The sequence below is a fragment of the Cebidichthys violaceus genome, unplaced genomic scaffold (genome assembly GCF_023349555.1).
Source record: "Cebidichthys violaceus isolate CVI_PGR_0920_01 unplaced genomic scaffold, fCebVio1.0.p SCAF_12, whole genome shotgun sequence".
Lineage (NCBI taxonomy): Eukaryota > Metazoa > Chordata > Actinopteri > Perciformes > Stichaeidae > Cebidichthys > Cebidichthys violaceus.
Window position 1 is genome coordinate 5910141 of NW_027176285.1, and position 13381 is coordinate 5923521.

Consider the following 13381-nt stretch of genomic DNA (forward strand, 5'->3'; position numbering starts at 1 on the left):
AGAGCGAGAGAGAGAGAGGCAGTAAGTGGGAGAGAGACAGAGTAGAGAAAACAAAATGCAGATTTGTGTCTTCTGTATTTGTCTTCGCAAGTGTATAAAACATGATCGCTGACGTCAAAATTTGAGAGCCACAGAGGTCAAAATCACGAGTGTAGTTGATGTTTGAGCCATTGAAGAGAGATCAGGAGACGAGAGAAGGAAACAAGAGAGGAGAGAAAGACAAGGAGAGGAGGATTTCCTTAATATCACTTTAGGAATCCTAAATTGATCACCTAAATGTAATGACTGAAATGCTTCTCAAACCGTAGGATGACGCTATTAATTTCCCAGATTAATGAATATGTTTACACCGATGGTTTTATGTTAATGCCCATCTATCTCTGGTAGCCCACCACTAGTTAATTTAAAGATGCAGGGATGACTGTTGTAGTTAGGATTTTTTAAGTTTGGATGAGTGAGGAGGTCTAGGAATCGCTTCTGTAATCAGAAGGTAGATAGTCAGACAGGTTGTGAGCTATTCATTCAGGTTGACACTGGTGGAAGAAGAGCTGGAGGAGCTTCTCCGCTTCCTCTTTCTGCCGGAGCAGAGGAGCGGCAGGAAGAAGGCTGGGCGAGAGGTTGAACAGATGCTCCCCACATTTGGAGGCAATAACGTAGAGAAGAAGCATCAAAAGCCAAACAAAGACAAAAAGCCCCATTCTTCTTTTCTCCCCTTTTTTCCGTTTTACTGTCTTTTTCATCAGGGGCCAACTTAAAGCATTTCACTTTGTTCCATTTATTGTTTTTTCCATTCTCTTTGCAGTCTGACAAAACCCTTTAGGGTCCAGCGGCATTCCCATCGCTGTCAACAAGTGACAACTGAAACACGGAAAGACTTGTTTCTGTTTTAGCCTTTCTCTTGTTATTGCTGCTTTTTTATATATGTTCTAAATGTGGCGTAAATTTAACATCCCTTGAGATTTTCCTTTTTGGGTCTTCCGATTTTTTTGGGTAGATCTATTCTATTGTTAACTCATAGCTATCCTTGCCAGCTGGGCTCCTCACATGCTCGCTAACGAGGCATTTGAAGAGTTTGGTCTCTGAGATTGACAACGTCGTGTTAACAACATGAATACACTTACCAGAGTGAACTTGAATGCAACAGTTTTTTGACAAAGTTTCCGATACTAACCACTCGTACATTCTGAATTGATTCTACTCGGCCAGCCGTCGTCCTCTGTGTTTTCTCTACGGAGCATGTGCGATTGTCCAGACCCTTCTCTCCATAGCAGAAGGACCACGTATGGGAGGGGCTACTCCACTACTGAAGCCATCGAGGATGGTGTCGTTCTCTCACATGGATAAAAAGATGAAAAGCGTTCCAGTGAGTCGCTAAATACACTCAATATACCTGGACACTAGGCCTTTCACGATAATTATCATTCATTGTTCAATATATGGACAGGATCTCGATAATTTGTACGTTATCGACATATCGTACGATTTATGGACACAACCTCTGTCATTTTTACGTTATCAACTCATCGTACGATTTATGGACACAACCTCGATAATTTTTACGTTATCAACATATCGTACGATTTATGGACACGACCTCGATCATTTTTACGTTATCAACATATCGTACGATTTATGGACACGACCTCGATCATTTTTACGTTATCGACATATCGTACGATTTATGGACACGACCTCAGTCATTTTTACGTTATCAACTTATTGTACAATTTATGGACACAACCTCGATCATTTTTACGTTATCAACTTATCGTACAATTTATGGACACGACCTCAGTCATTTTTACGTTATCAACTTAGCGTACGATATATGAACATGACCTTTTTACAATATGTTCTTGTTGTACGATATGTAGAAAAAGGCTTCGATAATTAGTACGTTATCGACTTATCATGCACTATATGGACATGATCTAGCTCATTTTTACTTTACAGAATATCTTTTATTATTATTAAAAGTCCATTGCTCTTTAAAATGGTGTACTTGCATTGTTATATTATCATTATGTCAGTGACCTAAAATGGTGTTAAAACAACATTAATATTGTTTATCGACAGTATATTGTCCAACAGAAGTAGTTATGGTAAACGGTAGAAGACTGGTGTGTGTACTTCTACTAACTGTCTTCCTCTAATTAAAGTTCAGCTGCTGGTGTTGTCTTTGTACCTGCGGGTCAGGTCAGCGAGTTGCACAGCTGGTAGCTCTGAATAAATTGAACATGTGTCTGTGTGTGTTTTCTTAGCTCTGTGAGGACTCAGTCTTCAGTGGAATGTGCCTTTATATTCTCCTCTCGCTGCCGGGGGCTTTTGATGCAATCTTCTGATGTTTCTCCCAATCCTCGTTAAACATCACGATACGGCTTCTACCAGACCACAGGCTCCACTACTGGGTTCTGTGGGGAGGATCTGCTAACCAGCAACTTCAACTGGTTTCTGTTAGGGTTCTTGGCAGGTGGACTGGGTTCTGATCTGTGACAAAGTAGAAAAAGATTTTGGTTCTGGTATGACAGAGAACTGGTTCTGCTGGTTTCTGTTGGGTTTCCCTCATAGTGCAATAACTGTTAGGCACTATCATGTCTCTGTTGTGGTACACAGACCTGGTCCCTGTTGTTCCACTGTGGTACACATCACAAAACTGGCTCCACAGCTTCACATCATAATGCAGAGATGGTTCCATTGAGTCATTACACGGAGGATGAGTTTAACTGGGGTCAATGCAGCTCCTATTACAGAACCAGCTCAACCTATTTCCATTTGATTTCCATTGTGGTACAGACCATCATTTTACAAAGCTGGTTCCACGGGTATGACTTTCAACCATTTTTATTCTCACATAAGGACTACTTTGCAGCAGTGGTTCCGTTTGTTTTTGTCTTTTTCAATCACTGTGGCTCGTTTACCGTAACGGACTGGTTCCCACGGTTTTCACTGTTTCTGTTGTGGCGCTCTAAATCTGTCTAAATTCTGTCCTGTTTCTATTGTGGTCCGGATCATAACTGGTCATATCGGTTTTGATTATGTCCGGCTGTACTTATAATAGGGCTTGTAAACAATGTTCCACTCCTGGATCGACTGGTTTGTCTATCGTTGTTCTTGTTACTTTCTCAATGAAATGACAACACTGTTTAGGGTGTCTCTGATTGGCTCGAGGTCCGCCTGCTACTAACTGTGGGAATTCTGATACTGCTCTGTGTGTGTGTGTGTGTGTGTGTGTGTGTGTGTGTGTGTGTGTGTGTTACAGACTGCAGGAAGCAAGTTTGTTATTGTGTCTCTCTGCATTCCTCAGATTTGAACACACTCTGCACCTGTTTCTGTCCATCCGTAACACACACACACACACACACACACACACTGTTACATAAATGCACACACACAAATCACAGCCTTTCGTCACCAGTCGAACAACACATTCAATGGGAAAATATGCCGGCACGGCGTGAGACATAAATCAGAATATGTTCTACAGGAACAACACAAGCATGTGTGTGTGTGTGTGTGTGTGTGTGTGTGTGTGTGTGTGTGTGTGTGTGTGTGTGAGAGAGAGAGTTTTTGCGTACAAGCTTCGGGTCAATAAATGTGGGTTTATCATCAGAACACTCAGTTCTCAGAGGGAAAGAGGAGGAGGAGGAAGTTTGGGGGGATTTTAGTTTAGGTCTAATGACATCTACAGACACTGTGTGTGTTTGTGTGGGTGGATTTCAGTGTGTGTGTGTGTGTGTGTGCGCGAGTGCAGAGACTGACGGATTTGAAGGTGCATTGTGGGAAGGCACCGCCGTCTCCCAGCTGATTGGCTTCACTTTGCACCTTACATCTGTGTATTTAAGTTTGTGCATCTGCAAGTGTGTGTGTGTGTGTGTGTGTGTGTGTGTGTGTGTATGTGGGGTTGGGTGCGTGTGTCCTGACCTCAGTCCTTCATTCCCACAGTTCCCAGTGTCCCTTGCTCCTCAGATGTCCTGGTTGTCGTGGTCGACGTCGCCGTGTCTGCGTCTTTCCGGCGAGCAGTCGTTTCCAGGAAGTAAACACAGTCGACACAAGGCTGTGCTCTGGAACACTAACTAATGTGACTGAACAGGATTGAACTTTTTTCAAATGCACGCCGTATAACTTGATATTCTGGATGTATTTTTTTGCTACTCCGGGCAGATATTGGTTCCAACGCATGCTCGAGTTGTGTCGTTCTTCACATTGAACAATAAGTCTGCTTTAATCTGCCAGTCAGCCACCATCATTACATGGACGGTATCACAGTTAATGCACAGACTCATTTGAAAAGTTTGCATTTAACTTTTTAACCTGCAGAAATGTTTGGTAACCAAATCACTTTAGGTTAAAAAAGACACCGAACAGAAAACAAAACATAACCTCCTTGGCGAAGGTAACAAGTTGAATGAAGAGGCTACCAAGAAGTGTTTTACAGGTATTTGCTACTATTATTGTGTCCCTCGCCGGGCACGTTTCCGTCGGTGGTGGGGCAGCGACAGGCTCTAGGTCGGCTTGCAAAGGGCCCAGGGTGAAGGTGGCTCACTGCTCCTTTGTGCCCTTACTCCGTTGTTCCTTTCCTGAGAACCAGAAAGGCTCACTCAGTGTTTTGTTGCAAAGTTCATTGCTGTGATGCTTACAATGTGCGAAATTCCCGGTAATATCAAGTCCCCCTCCCCCTCTTGTCGCACTCACTGTTCATATTTGTGAATAAATGTTTTGCAGTTTGAATAATGAAAACTGGGCTTTAGTAAGCTTGTAAAAGACATTTTAGTGACAATTGCAAGTGACAAATAATTGTCTTGTGATTTTTGAGACCCCCAAAATTTAGCTATTAAGGCTTCCAGGGGTGTGTGAAGTGTCGATCGTTTCAGCACACTGCGCCTACTGAAGGAGAGACATCACGAGGCGACTTCACGCTAATGTGGAACTGAACGCAGCCAATACACATCCGGAAGTCAGAGGAAATCACTTATTTTTTTATTCTCAGAAGTAAAATCAGAAAGCTTCAGCAGACTAACAACCTTTTATTGATCTGAAAAAAGAGTCAGGAGGTTTTGGTTTGACGGTGTTCTGTTTTTAATACCTCTCACGAAGTGTGGGAAGTGAGATGAAGTTTTCTTTTATTTATTTTTTTATAATGCCCTCAAGTGTATCTTTTTTTTTTATTTCTTCCGTCTGCGTTTTATCGTCAGATTTTCTTTCCCCGCATCTGTGTTCCATCCGTATGCAAATACTCTAAAGTTAACAAAGCAGCTCATGTCTTTTCCAGAGGATCGCGGTAGATTAGTGTGTGTGTGTGTGTGTGTGTGTGTGTGTGTGTGTGTGTGTGTGTGTGTGTGTGTGTGTGTGTGTGTGGGGGGGGCTTCTTTTATTTTGATGTGAATCAGTGGGGAAGTCAGAGAGAAAGAGAAGACAGCTGTTCCAGGGTTTGCATCATGCGGCGCAGCCTAGCGTCATGGCTGAGTGTTCGCACGCTATGCGCTCACACTGAGGCATGCTGAGGGAGCCCTCGTCGAAGGCATGACCAAACACAGGCATCGTGTTCTCACGCTGCCGAGGAACAACGTCACCTGTTCTCCAGCGATGACAGGCGGCCGGTTCTGCTTGCAGTCTCACGTTTTACTGCGTGTTTGCTGCATGACTGCTGCCCCTCTGAGAGGAGTCTTATTCAGTCATCAAGGTAGTCTGAATGGGGGGGGGGCAGAAGATGCTCTGTGGCTTTGGTATGTGTCAGAAAATATGTTCTCACTCTTCAGCGGTCGTTGCAGGACACATGTTAAGATCTTATCATTTTAAGCCTCTTCTTTTTTCTTTTTTTTTAAACATTAACTAATTTGAACCCCTTTCAAAAAAAAACATTTTAGCAAAATGTAAGATTTTCTTTTTAAATAAGCTATAAATGAAAAAATTAATATATACATTAAAACATTTTTAAAAATTTGCGAAATGCTACATATTAAGAAGTAACAACGAGTAAAAGTAACAAATAAGCTTAATTTGCTAATTTTATTTACAAAATAAAAGTAGATGTATAAATATATTTACAACATAAACATAAAAACATTACATAACATTTTGAAATGATTCTTGTCAATTGTAAAAAGTACTTTTTTGCTTTCCTTTCACCAAATTAATAAACCTTAAATATTAACAGACCAGAACAGCTGCCATTTGTCTTCCTGTATGAAGATGAAGAGCAGTGACCGTTCAGGAAGTGGTGTGTTGATGCAGTCGTGTGTAGGAAGGCTTGCTGTGGACGTCTGCGTTGAGGAGAGAGACGTGTCAATCATCTGTTGGAAGTGACGTCTGTCTGAGCCTCATGTTGTGTTTGGCCGCAAGCTTTCCGTGAGAACCAGTCGTGTTTTGATCAGAGCTCAGATTCCTCAATGACGTCGCGTGTTTCTGTGCTTTTGTGCTGCAGGTGTACGCTCCGTCTGCCAGTACAGCAGACTACAACAGGGACTCACCGGGCTATCCCTCCTCCAAACCTCCCAGCGCTGGCTTCCCGAGCTCATTCTTCATGCCAGGTACTCACACACACACACACACACATCAGAGCTCTCTGCACTGGATTGCTGAGTTTATACTGGATCGTGGACGATAGGAACGATTTTTTGGTCTAAAATCCTCAACAACACAGACGAGGAGTGGTTTGTCATCTCTTTCTCTCTGTGTCAGACGGTCACCACAGTGGCGACCCCTGGAGCAGCAGCAGCAGCAGCATGAGCCAGCAGGGTTACCACGGCAGCATGCTAGGGGGCGGGAACTCGTCCCACGGCCCCGCCCAGAGCTCCTCCTACTGCGGGATTCACCCTCACGACAGATTGGTGAGCAGAGCTGCGACTGGGTCCGTACAGGTCGCCACATTTCTTTTTTTTAATTCCTAGGATGGCAAAAGCCATGCCCCGCCCCACTCTGCCTCTGATTGGCTAGTACTCGTTGACTGCGTTGGTTTGGTTGGTAGGTATGCGTTTGCCATCCCAGTAGAAAAAATACAGGTTGTGACAGTTTTACCTTAAATTTAATGACTTTTCATTCTACACATGAAGCACTTTCATATCCTCAAATTGTTCTATGTTGCTTCTCTTTTATATTTCTTCTTTAAAGAAGAAAATATTAATTAAAAAAAACGCAAAAAATGCTTTGTTTATTTGTCTGCAGATTTCTCCTAATTTCACCAAAAGTTAGTTTAGTTTAAACATAGAAACACAAGACTTTTGTCTTCAACATGCATGCTATTTTACAATACATCAGAAATTTCATTCCTCTCTATATTCCCAAGGTTTTTATATAGATCACATATCCTTCATAGCCTGGTTTATAGAACATTGTATTCTTTAAAACATGGCAAAAATCTATTTTCTATAGTATTTTATGAATTATGGAGTGATACCAGAGAAATCTTAATTTCCCTCTCTAAAAACCATTCACTCTAATACGTCAACAAAATATTAAAAGAATGTTGAACATGGCTTTATCCAATGTTCAGATTTCTGTTCTGGAAATGTTCAAGTTAGCACGTATTTAATAAGACAATGCCTCATTTACATATTTAAACAATATTTCAATATATATAAAAAAACAATTGCCTTAATGCAAGTAATCAACTGGAGAAGTTTAATGGAGAAATCTATTAGTTACATTTTTACTCTCTTCACCTGCAGCGTCTCCCGCTTCAACTTTCATTTAGTTCTGTCCGTCTCTCCGCAGAGCTACCCGTCGCACTCGTCTGCAGACATCAACTCCAGCCTCCCCCCCATGTCCAGCTTCCACCGAGGGGCAGGGGGAGGAGGGGGAGGGAGCGGGGGAGGGGGCAACCACTACAGCACCGCCTCGTGCACCGCTTCCACCAACGGCACAGAAAGCATCATGGGTAAGACGCCCGTGTTTGACTCTAGTTAATCAATGAATAGTGCGGGATCATGTCCTGGTCTATTCCACTCGTTTGAATGAAGTCAGGGCATGTGTGTCAGGGCTGTAAACGTACAACTTCAGACTTGGACTCGAGTCTTGACAGTAAGGACTTGGGACTTGAATGTGACTTTGGACTTGGACTGTGAGACAGACTCCCTAAAGACTTGACATCCCCCCCCCCCCCCCAAAGACGTTAAGAAGCTCTGCTGTGTGTCAGCGTTCCCATCTCATCAGACTCACTCGTACACCACTCGCTGTCTGCGAGTACACCAGATCATTTTACTGTAATAGCAACGGATCATTTACATGTTGCTAGACAACATCACCGGTGCTTTCAAGACCACCTTTTTTATTTTTTATTTACCGCCACATAAGCAGTTAGAACCGTCTCGCTGTGATACCACTCGGATGATTTCAACCACTTAATAACTAAACTTCAGCGTCAGGGGAGAAGGCGGGCGGTCAGAAACCGAAGAACAGTTGTACTCTGTTTTGGCTTGACACACACACACACACACACACACACACACACACAGCATGCCATATGGACCCCTTGCTTTGAGTCCCATAGAACAAATAGGACCAGCAATAAGAAACAGATTGAAAGTTTGTTTTCATGGGAAGATGTCTCCAACATTCCACGAAGCCATCACACACACACACACGAGCCCGAGAAGATGAGTGTAAACACAACATGGAGCTAATAAAAAACATGACGCTGTTGTGTAAATGCAAACGTATGATGTGTGTGCACATGTACACTTCAAACTGGAACGCACGGCGCTCACAGGCAGTTTCTCTGCATCGGTCCGATTGGTGCGAGTAAACAAGCGAGTGAGTTTTGCAGCCGCTGTGGTCACTGTGGATTCATGTCGGATACAATTGATTTTAATAATGAGCCCTGAAGCAATGATTTTCTCTGTCAGACACGTACCCTCAGCTCTCAATGACGTGCGGTAGGTGGCACACCGTAAAATATCACAAAACCAACCAACCTCGTCTCCTACAACATTTCAACATTTAGTTCCCATTCAACTAAAATACACGTTTGTTATTTAAGAAATGGACGTAAATAAAAAGTTGACTTTTGGTCACACGGGACACTAACTGTGGTCTCCTAGGTGAAAGTCCTGTGTCTGTTTGACCCACCCATCCACCCCAACCTCTTCCCTACGCTGAGTTCCACTAATATTAGAAATGGATTCATGATTTGTACAAAAACGTTTTCCTCGACAAATTGCATTTCCCTGGGAACGTAACTCACAATGCCGTCTCATAGCTTTATTTTTTAGAGCTGCAGCGATTAGTTGATTAATCGATTAGTCGATCGACAGCAAATTGATTGACAACTGTTTTGATAGTCAAGTGTTCTGGACTATTTGACGGACAAAACAAGTCATCTGCAGAATTCACCTTGGACTCGAGGAAAGTGTTTTTTCATTGTTTTCAACCGATGTTTGTTCGAGCCCTACTTGAGTGGACATTTTGATAGTTCTTTTCCACTGTGACCATTATGGCCACTTCATAAAGAAAGCCTTTTTAGAAGCGTTTTTTAATAACGTCTGTCACTCACACGTCTCACAGAACAGATACGCTTCTATTTCATTGAATGTATCAATCCACCGATGAGTAAAAACATAAAAAAAAAATATGAAGAGTTATCTGCATTGAGAGCTGTTTAAATCATACAAATATCATGCTCATGTGTTTTGAGTCAGCGTGGGTTGGATGACAGAACACGTCTCACTTCCACCTTAAATGACGTGAATCCAAACTGACCACAGCTGCTGTCGTTTGTGAAGAAACTAACTACAGATGTCACCTTTCAGTCCACGGGATGTGAGTGTTCCATTCTCAAACTCTCATTTGAAGTCCAGTGGTATAAAAATATTTAAAAATAAAAAGAATGACCAGGGTCTCCGTCTTGGTCATGCATTCCAATGAACACCATTGGTGGGAAACTGGTGAGGGATCACGTCCTCGTCAATCAATTATTGTGCTGCTGATGGTCCCACAATGCAATACTGAGAGGAAATAGAAGAGGTACTCTGAATCTGGAGACAGCTCCGAGAGGAATCTTCATTTCCTGTTGGTAAAAAAGGTTGAAGTACATTTGATTCCTTGTATACTATGCAAAAACTGTGTGCTATGTACATAGTACATAGTACCAGTACATAGCTAATATGTAATATGGATTTGGGTCACGCAAAGGAGCTACAGAGCCGCCAGCATATCAAGAAACACATAAAGGAAAAAATAATCAGCTGCATAAAAAACTAAATAACAGATTTTACAATGATATGATTTAACATAAAAAAATATGAATGATACAAACTAAAATGACTAGCCTGTTGGTGATGGACAGACAGAATTCTAAATCAGCTTCATTTTCTGAATGCCCGACTCCTTTGCAGCTATAAGCTCCCATTTATGAAAAAGATTTTCTACTGCATGTGTTCTAAATTATGCATCAAGTCAGGATACAAGTGTGTGTGTGTGTGTGTGTGTGTGTGTGTGTGTGTGTGTGTGTGTGTGTGTTTGTGTGTGTGTGTGTGTGTGTGTTTGTGCATAACAGTAATCCCTTGGATGGTTTACTAGGCCAGCGGTATGGCGTGAGTGAGACATGAGGCTTTAACCCCAAAACATATGCTGCTTCCTCTCTCGCTGTCTCTATCTCTCTCTCTCTCTCTCTCTCTCTCTCTCTCTCTCTCTCTCTCTCTCTCTCTCTCTCTCTCTGTCTCTCCCTATCGCTCTCTCTGTCTCTCTCTCTCTCTGTCTCTCTCTCTGTCTCTCCCTATCTCTCTCTCTCTCTGTCTCTCTCTCCCTATCTCTCTCTCTCTCTCTCTCTCTCTCTCTCTCTCTCTCTCTCTCTAACAGCTTAAAGAAGTCCAGTCCTGCCAATTCCTGTAATGGATTCATTTGCCATGAAAGGATGTGTTTTGCTGTGCTGTGTTTGTGTGTGTGCGTGTGGTGTGCACGTGTCTAACTTGTGTGTGCGAGCGTAAACTTTCCATCTGGGATCTGCTATCAGGAGAGAAGAGTTCCTCTGCCTCAGTGTGTGTGTGTGTGTGGGCGCTCATCTGGTCCTGTGAGGTCACTTCCTTCCTCTGTGGCCTCGGTGCTCTTCAAGTGTGTGAAACAGATTTAGTCGTGAAGTCCACCATTGGCAGTCAGTCAGTGAAAACGTAAAGAGACGTTAGATGTAGAATGTCGGTTCCCGTTGGGTTCTGTTTCTGACTCTTGTCACGTTGTTTAACAAGTAGCCTGGTCACCCACCTTCTTTTTTTTTTTTACTTTGGAGCAAAGTCAACGAATTCCAATGGAATGGCCAATATGACAAGCTGAGGCAGATCTAGACAGAGCTTTCACTCACTGTCTGGTGAACTCTGACACTCGGAAAACACCTCGACCGAGCTTTTCCTTCGACGACGCCATCATATTAACCGTGTAACACCATCAAGTTTTATACAACCGTGCTACGCCAAAGTGTTAAATGCACCATGGTCTGCAGCCGGCATCAAAATTAGTGACAACATTCACCTGCATGACAAAATACATCGGGAGCTACCACTTCTTCTGCTCCTTGTTTTGTTCACTGCGCTGTAAAACTAGGCAGAACTGCCACTATAACGAATAACTTATTAATGAATATGTCTTTTTGTGAAACGGATCGACTGATGATGTGCAAATAGACATGTCAATATGTAGTTAACAACATCCTTTTTTACGAGAATATATCCCTCTTTTTCCCGTGTGTGTGTTTGTGTGTGTGTGTGTGTGTGTGTGTGTGTGTGTGTGTGTGTGTGTGTGTGTGTGTGTGTGTGTGTGTCACAGCTAACCGAGCACCGAGTGCAGCAGCCAGCAGCTCTCAGACAGGAGACGCCTTAGGGAAAGCACTCGCATCCGTAAGTGCAGCACACAAACATACGCACACGTACACATGTGAGATATCTACTTAGTATTGTATTAATGCAAAATGATTTTATTCATCAATGTTATCTAAATCTTGTCTAAGTCTTTTTAATATGTTTGTATCTGTTTGACTTGTGATCTATCCATTGATATTGTTCTACATGTTTTTCTGACTTTTATTTATTTATTTATTTTTTCAGATCTACTCTCCGGACCACACGAACAACAGCTTCTCGTCCAATCCCTCCACCCCAGTTGGCTCGCCGCCCTCCCTCACAGGTAGCACATGACACTCAGCGTCCAGTCACAACGCACCAGCTGCATTGTCATAGAATCAACAACCACAGATGGAAAAAGCAGAGCTGACTCGGACTGGAGGAGGAAGTTCACCAAACACAAAACTGAGGACTTTGAACTTGACTTGAACGTGTTCCAAATGGCTTGAGAATTGACTTGAACTTGTTCCAAATTACTTGAGACCTGACTTGAACTTGTTCCAAATTACTTGAGACTTGACTTGAACTTGTTCCAAATGACTTGAGACTTAACTTGATCTTGTTTCAAATGACTTGAGACTTGACTTGAACTTGTTCCAAATTACTTGAGACATGGAAGTTGTTTCAAATGACTTGAGACTTGACTTGAACTTGTTCCAAATTACTTGAGACTTGACTTGAACTTGTTCCAAATTACTTGAGACTTCGAATTTGTTTCAAATGACTTGAGACTTAACTTGAACTTGTTTCAATTTAATCAAGACTTGACTTGAACTTGTTCCAAATGACTTGAAACTTAACTTGAACTTGTTTCAAATTAATTGAGACTTGACTTGAACTTGTTTCAAATGACTTGAGACTTAACTTGAACTTGTTCCAAATGACTTGAGACTTGGAAGTTGTTTCAAATGACTTGAGACTTGAAGTTGTTTCAAATGACTTGTCACTTGACTTGAACTAAAAAGAATAAATGTTATTTAAACAAACCAAAAGCAGCACATTTAGCTACAGCTATATATTTGTATGTAATAAATTGAAAGTAATTTCTACGTTTTAAGTGCAATCACTTGGCATAAAATGAGACCATGAAAACACATTATAGATGCTGTGTCTCCTGTCATACCCTCCCCCTTCTCCTCCCCCTTCTCCTCCTCTTATTTCCACCAATTACTCCTCCTGGTGGCTGTAAACTCGCCCTGCTCCTTAAAGTGAAAAATTACTTTTCCTAATAATAGTTGTGTCGAATTTGTCTCTAATTGTCGCCACTACACACACCGTTTGATATTTGTGTGCTGCACCTTGTGACTGATAGCTTTAATTACGAGCACCACTTTGGCAAATCGTTCACAAACCTACCGGCTCCCCCTCCCCTCTTCCTCCTCCTCCTCCTCGTCATTATAGCTGCCTCGGATATTGCCTGCTAAACTATAATTGGTGTTTATCATTGTGTCAGAGTTACTCCACTTTTTGCAAATTAGAAATGACGCCTATTAGAGCAAACTACATGCAAATTGATATTAAGGCTAATTCTGCAGGGGTGTTTTACAGAGTCGGACTCA

The 13381-nt window shown here is 42.2% G+C and overlaps 1 protein-coding gene across 8 annotated transcripts in view; it reads left to right on the top strand.

Moving 5' to 3' along the window:
• The window catches only part of tcf4 (transcription factor 4), a 223871-nt gene that overhangs the window by 177017 nt on the left and 33473 nt on the right, over positions 1 to 13381 (top strand). For all 8 annotated transcript variants that reach the window (XM_068705999.1, XM_068705996.1, XM_068706000.1 and 5 more), the window contains 5 exons: positions 6422 to 6527; positions 6679 to 6827; positions 7711 to 7873; positions 11749 to 11819; positions 12027 to 12105. In XM_068705999.1, coding sequence (XP_068562100.1) covers positions 6422 to 6527; positions 6679 to 6827; positions 7711 to 7873; positions 11749 to 11819; positions 12027 to 12105 — 568 coding nt within the window. The remainder of the gene's footprint in view (positions 1 to 6421; positions 6528 to 6678; positions 6828 to 7710; positions 7874 to 11748; positions 11820 to 12026; positions 12106 to 13381) is intronic.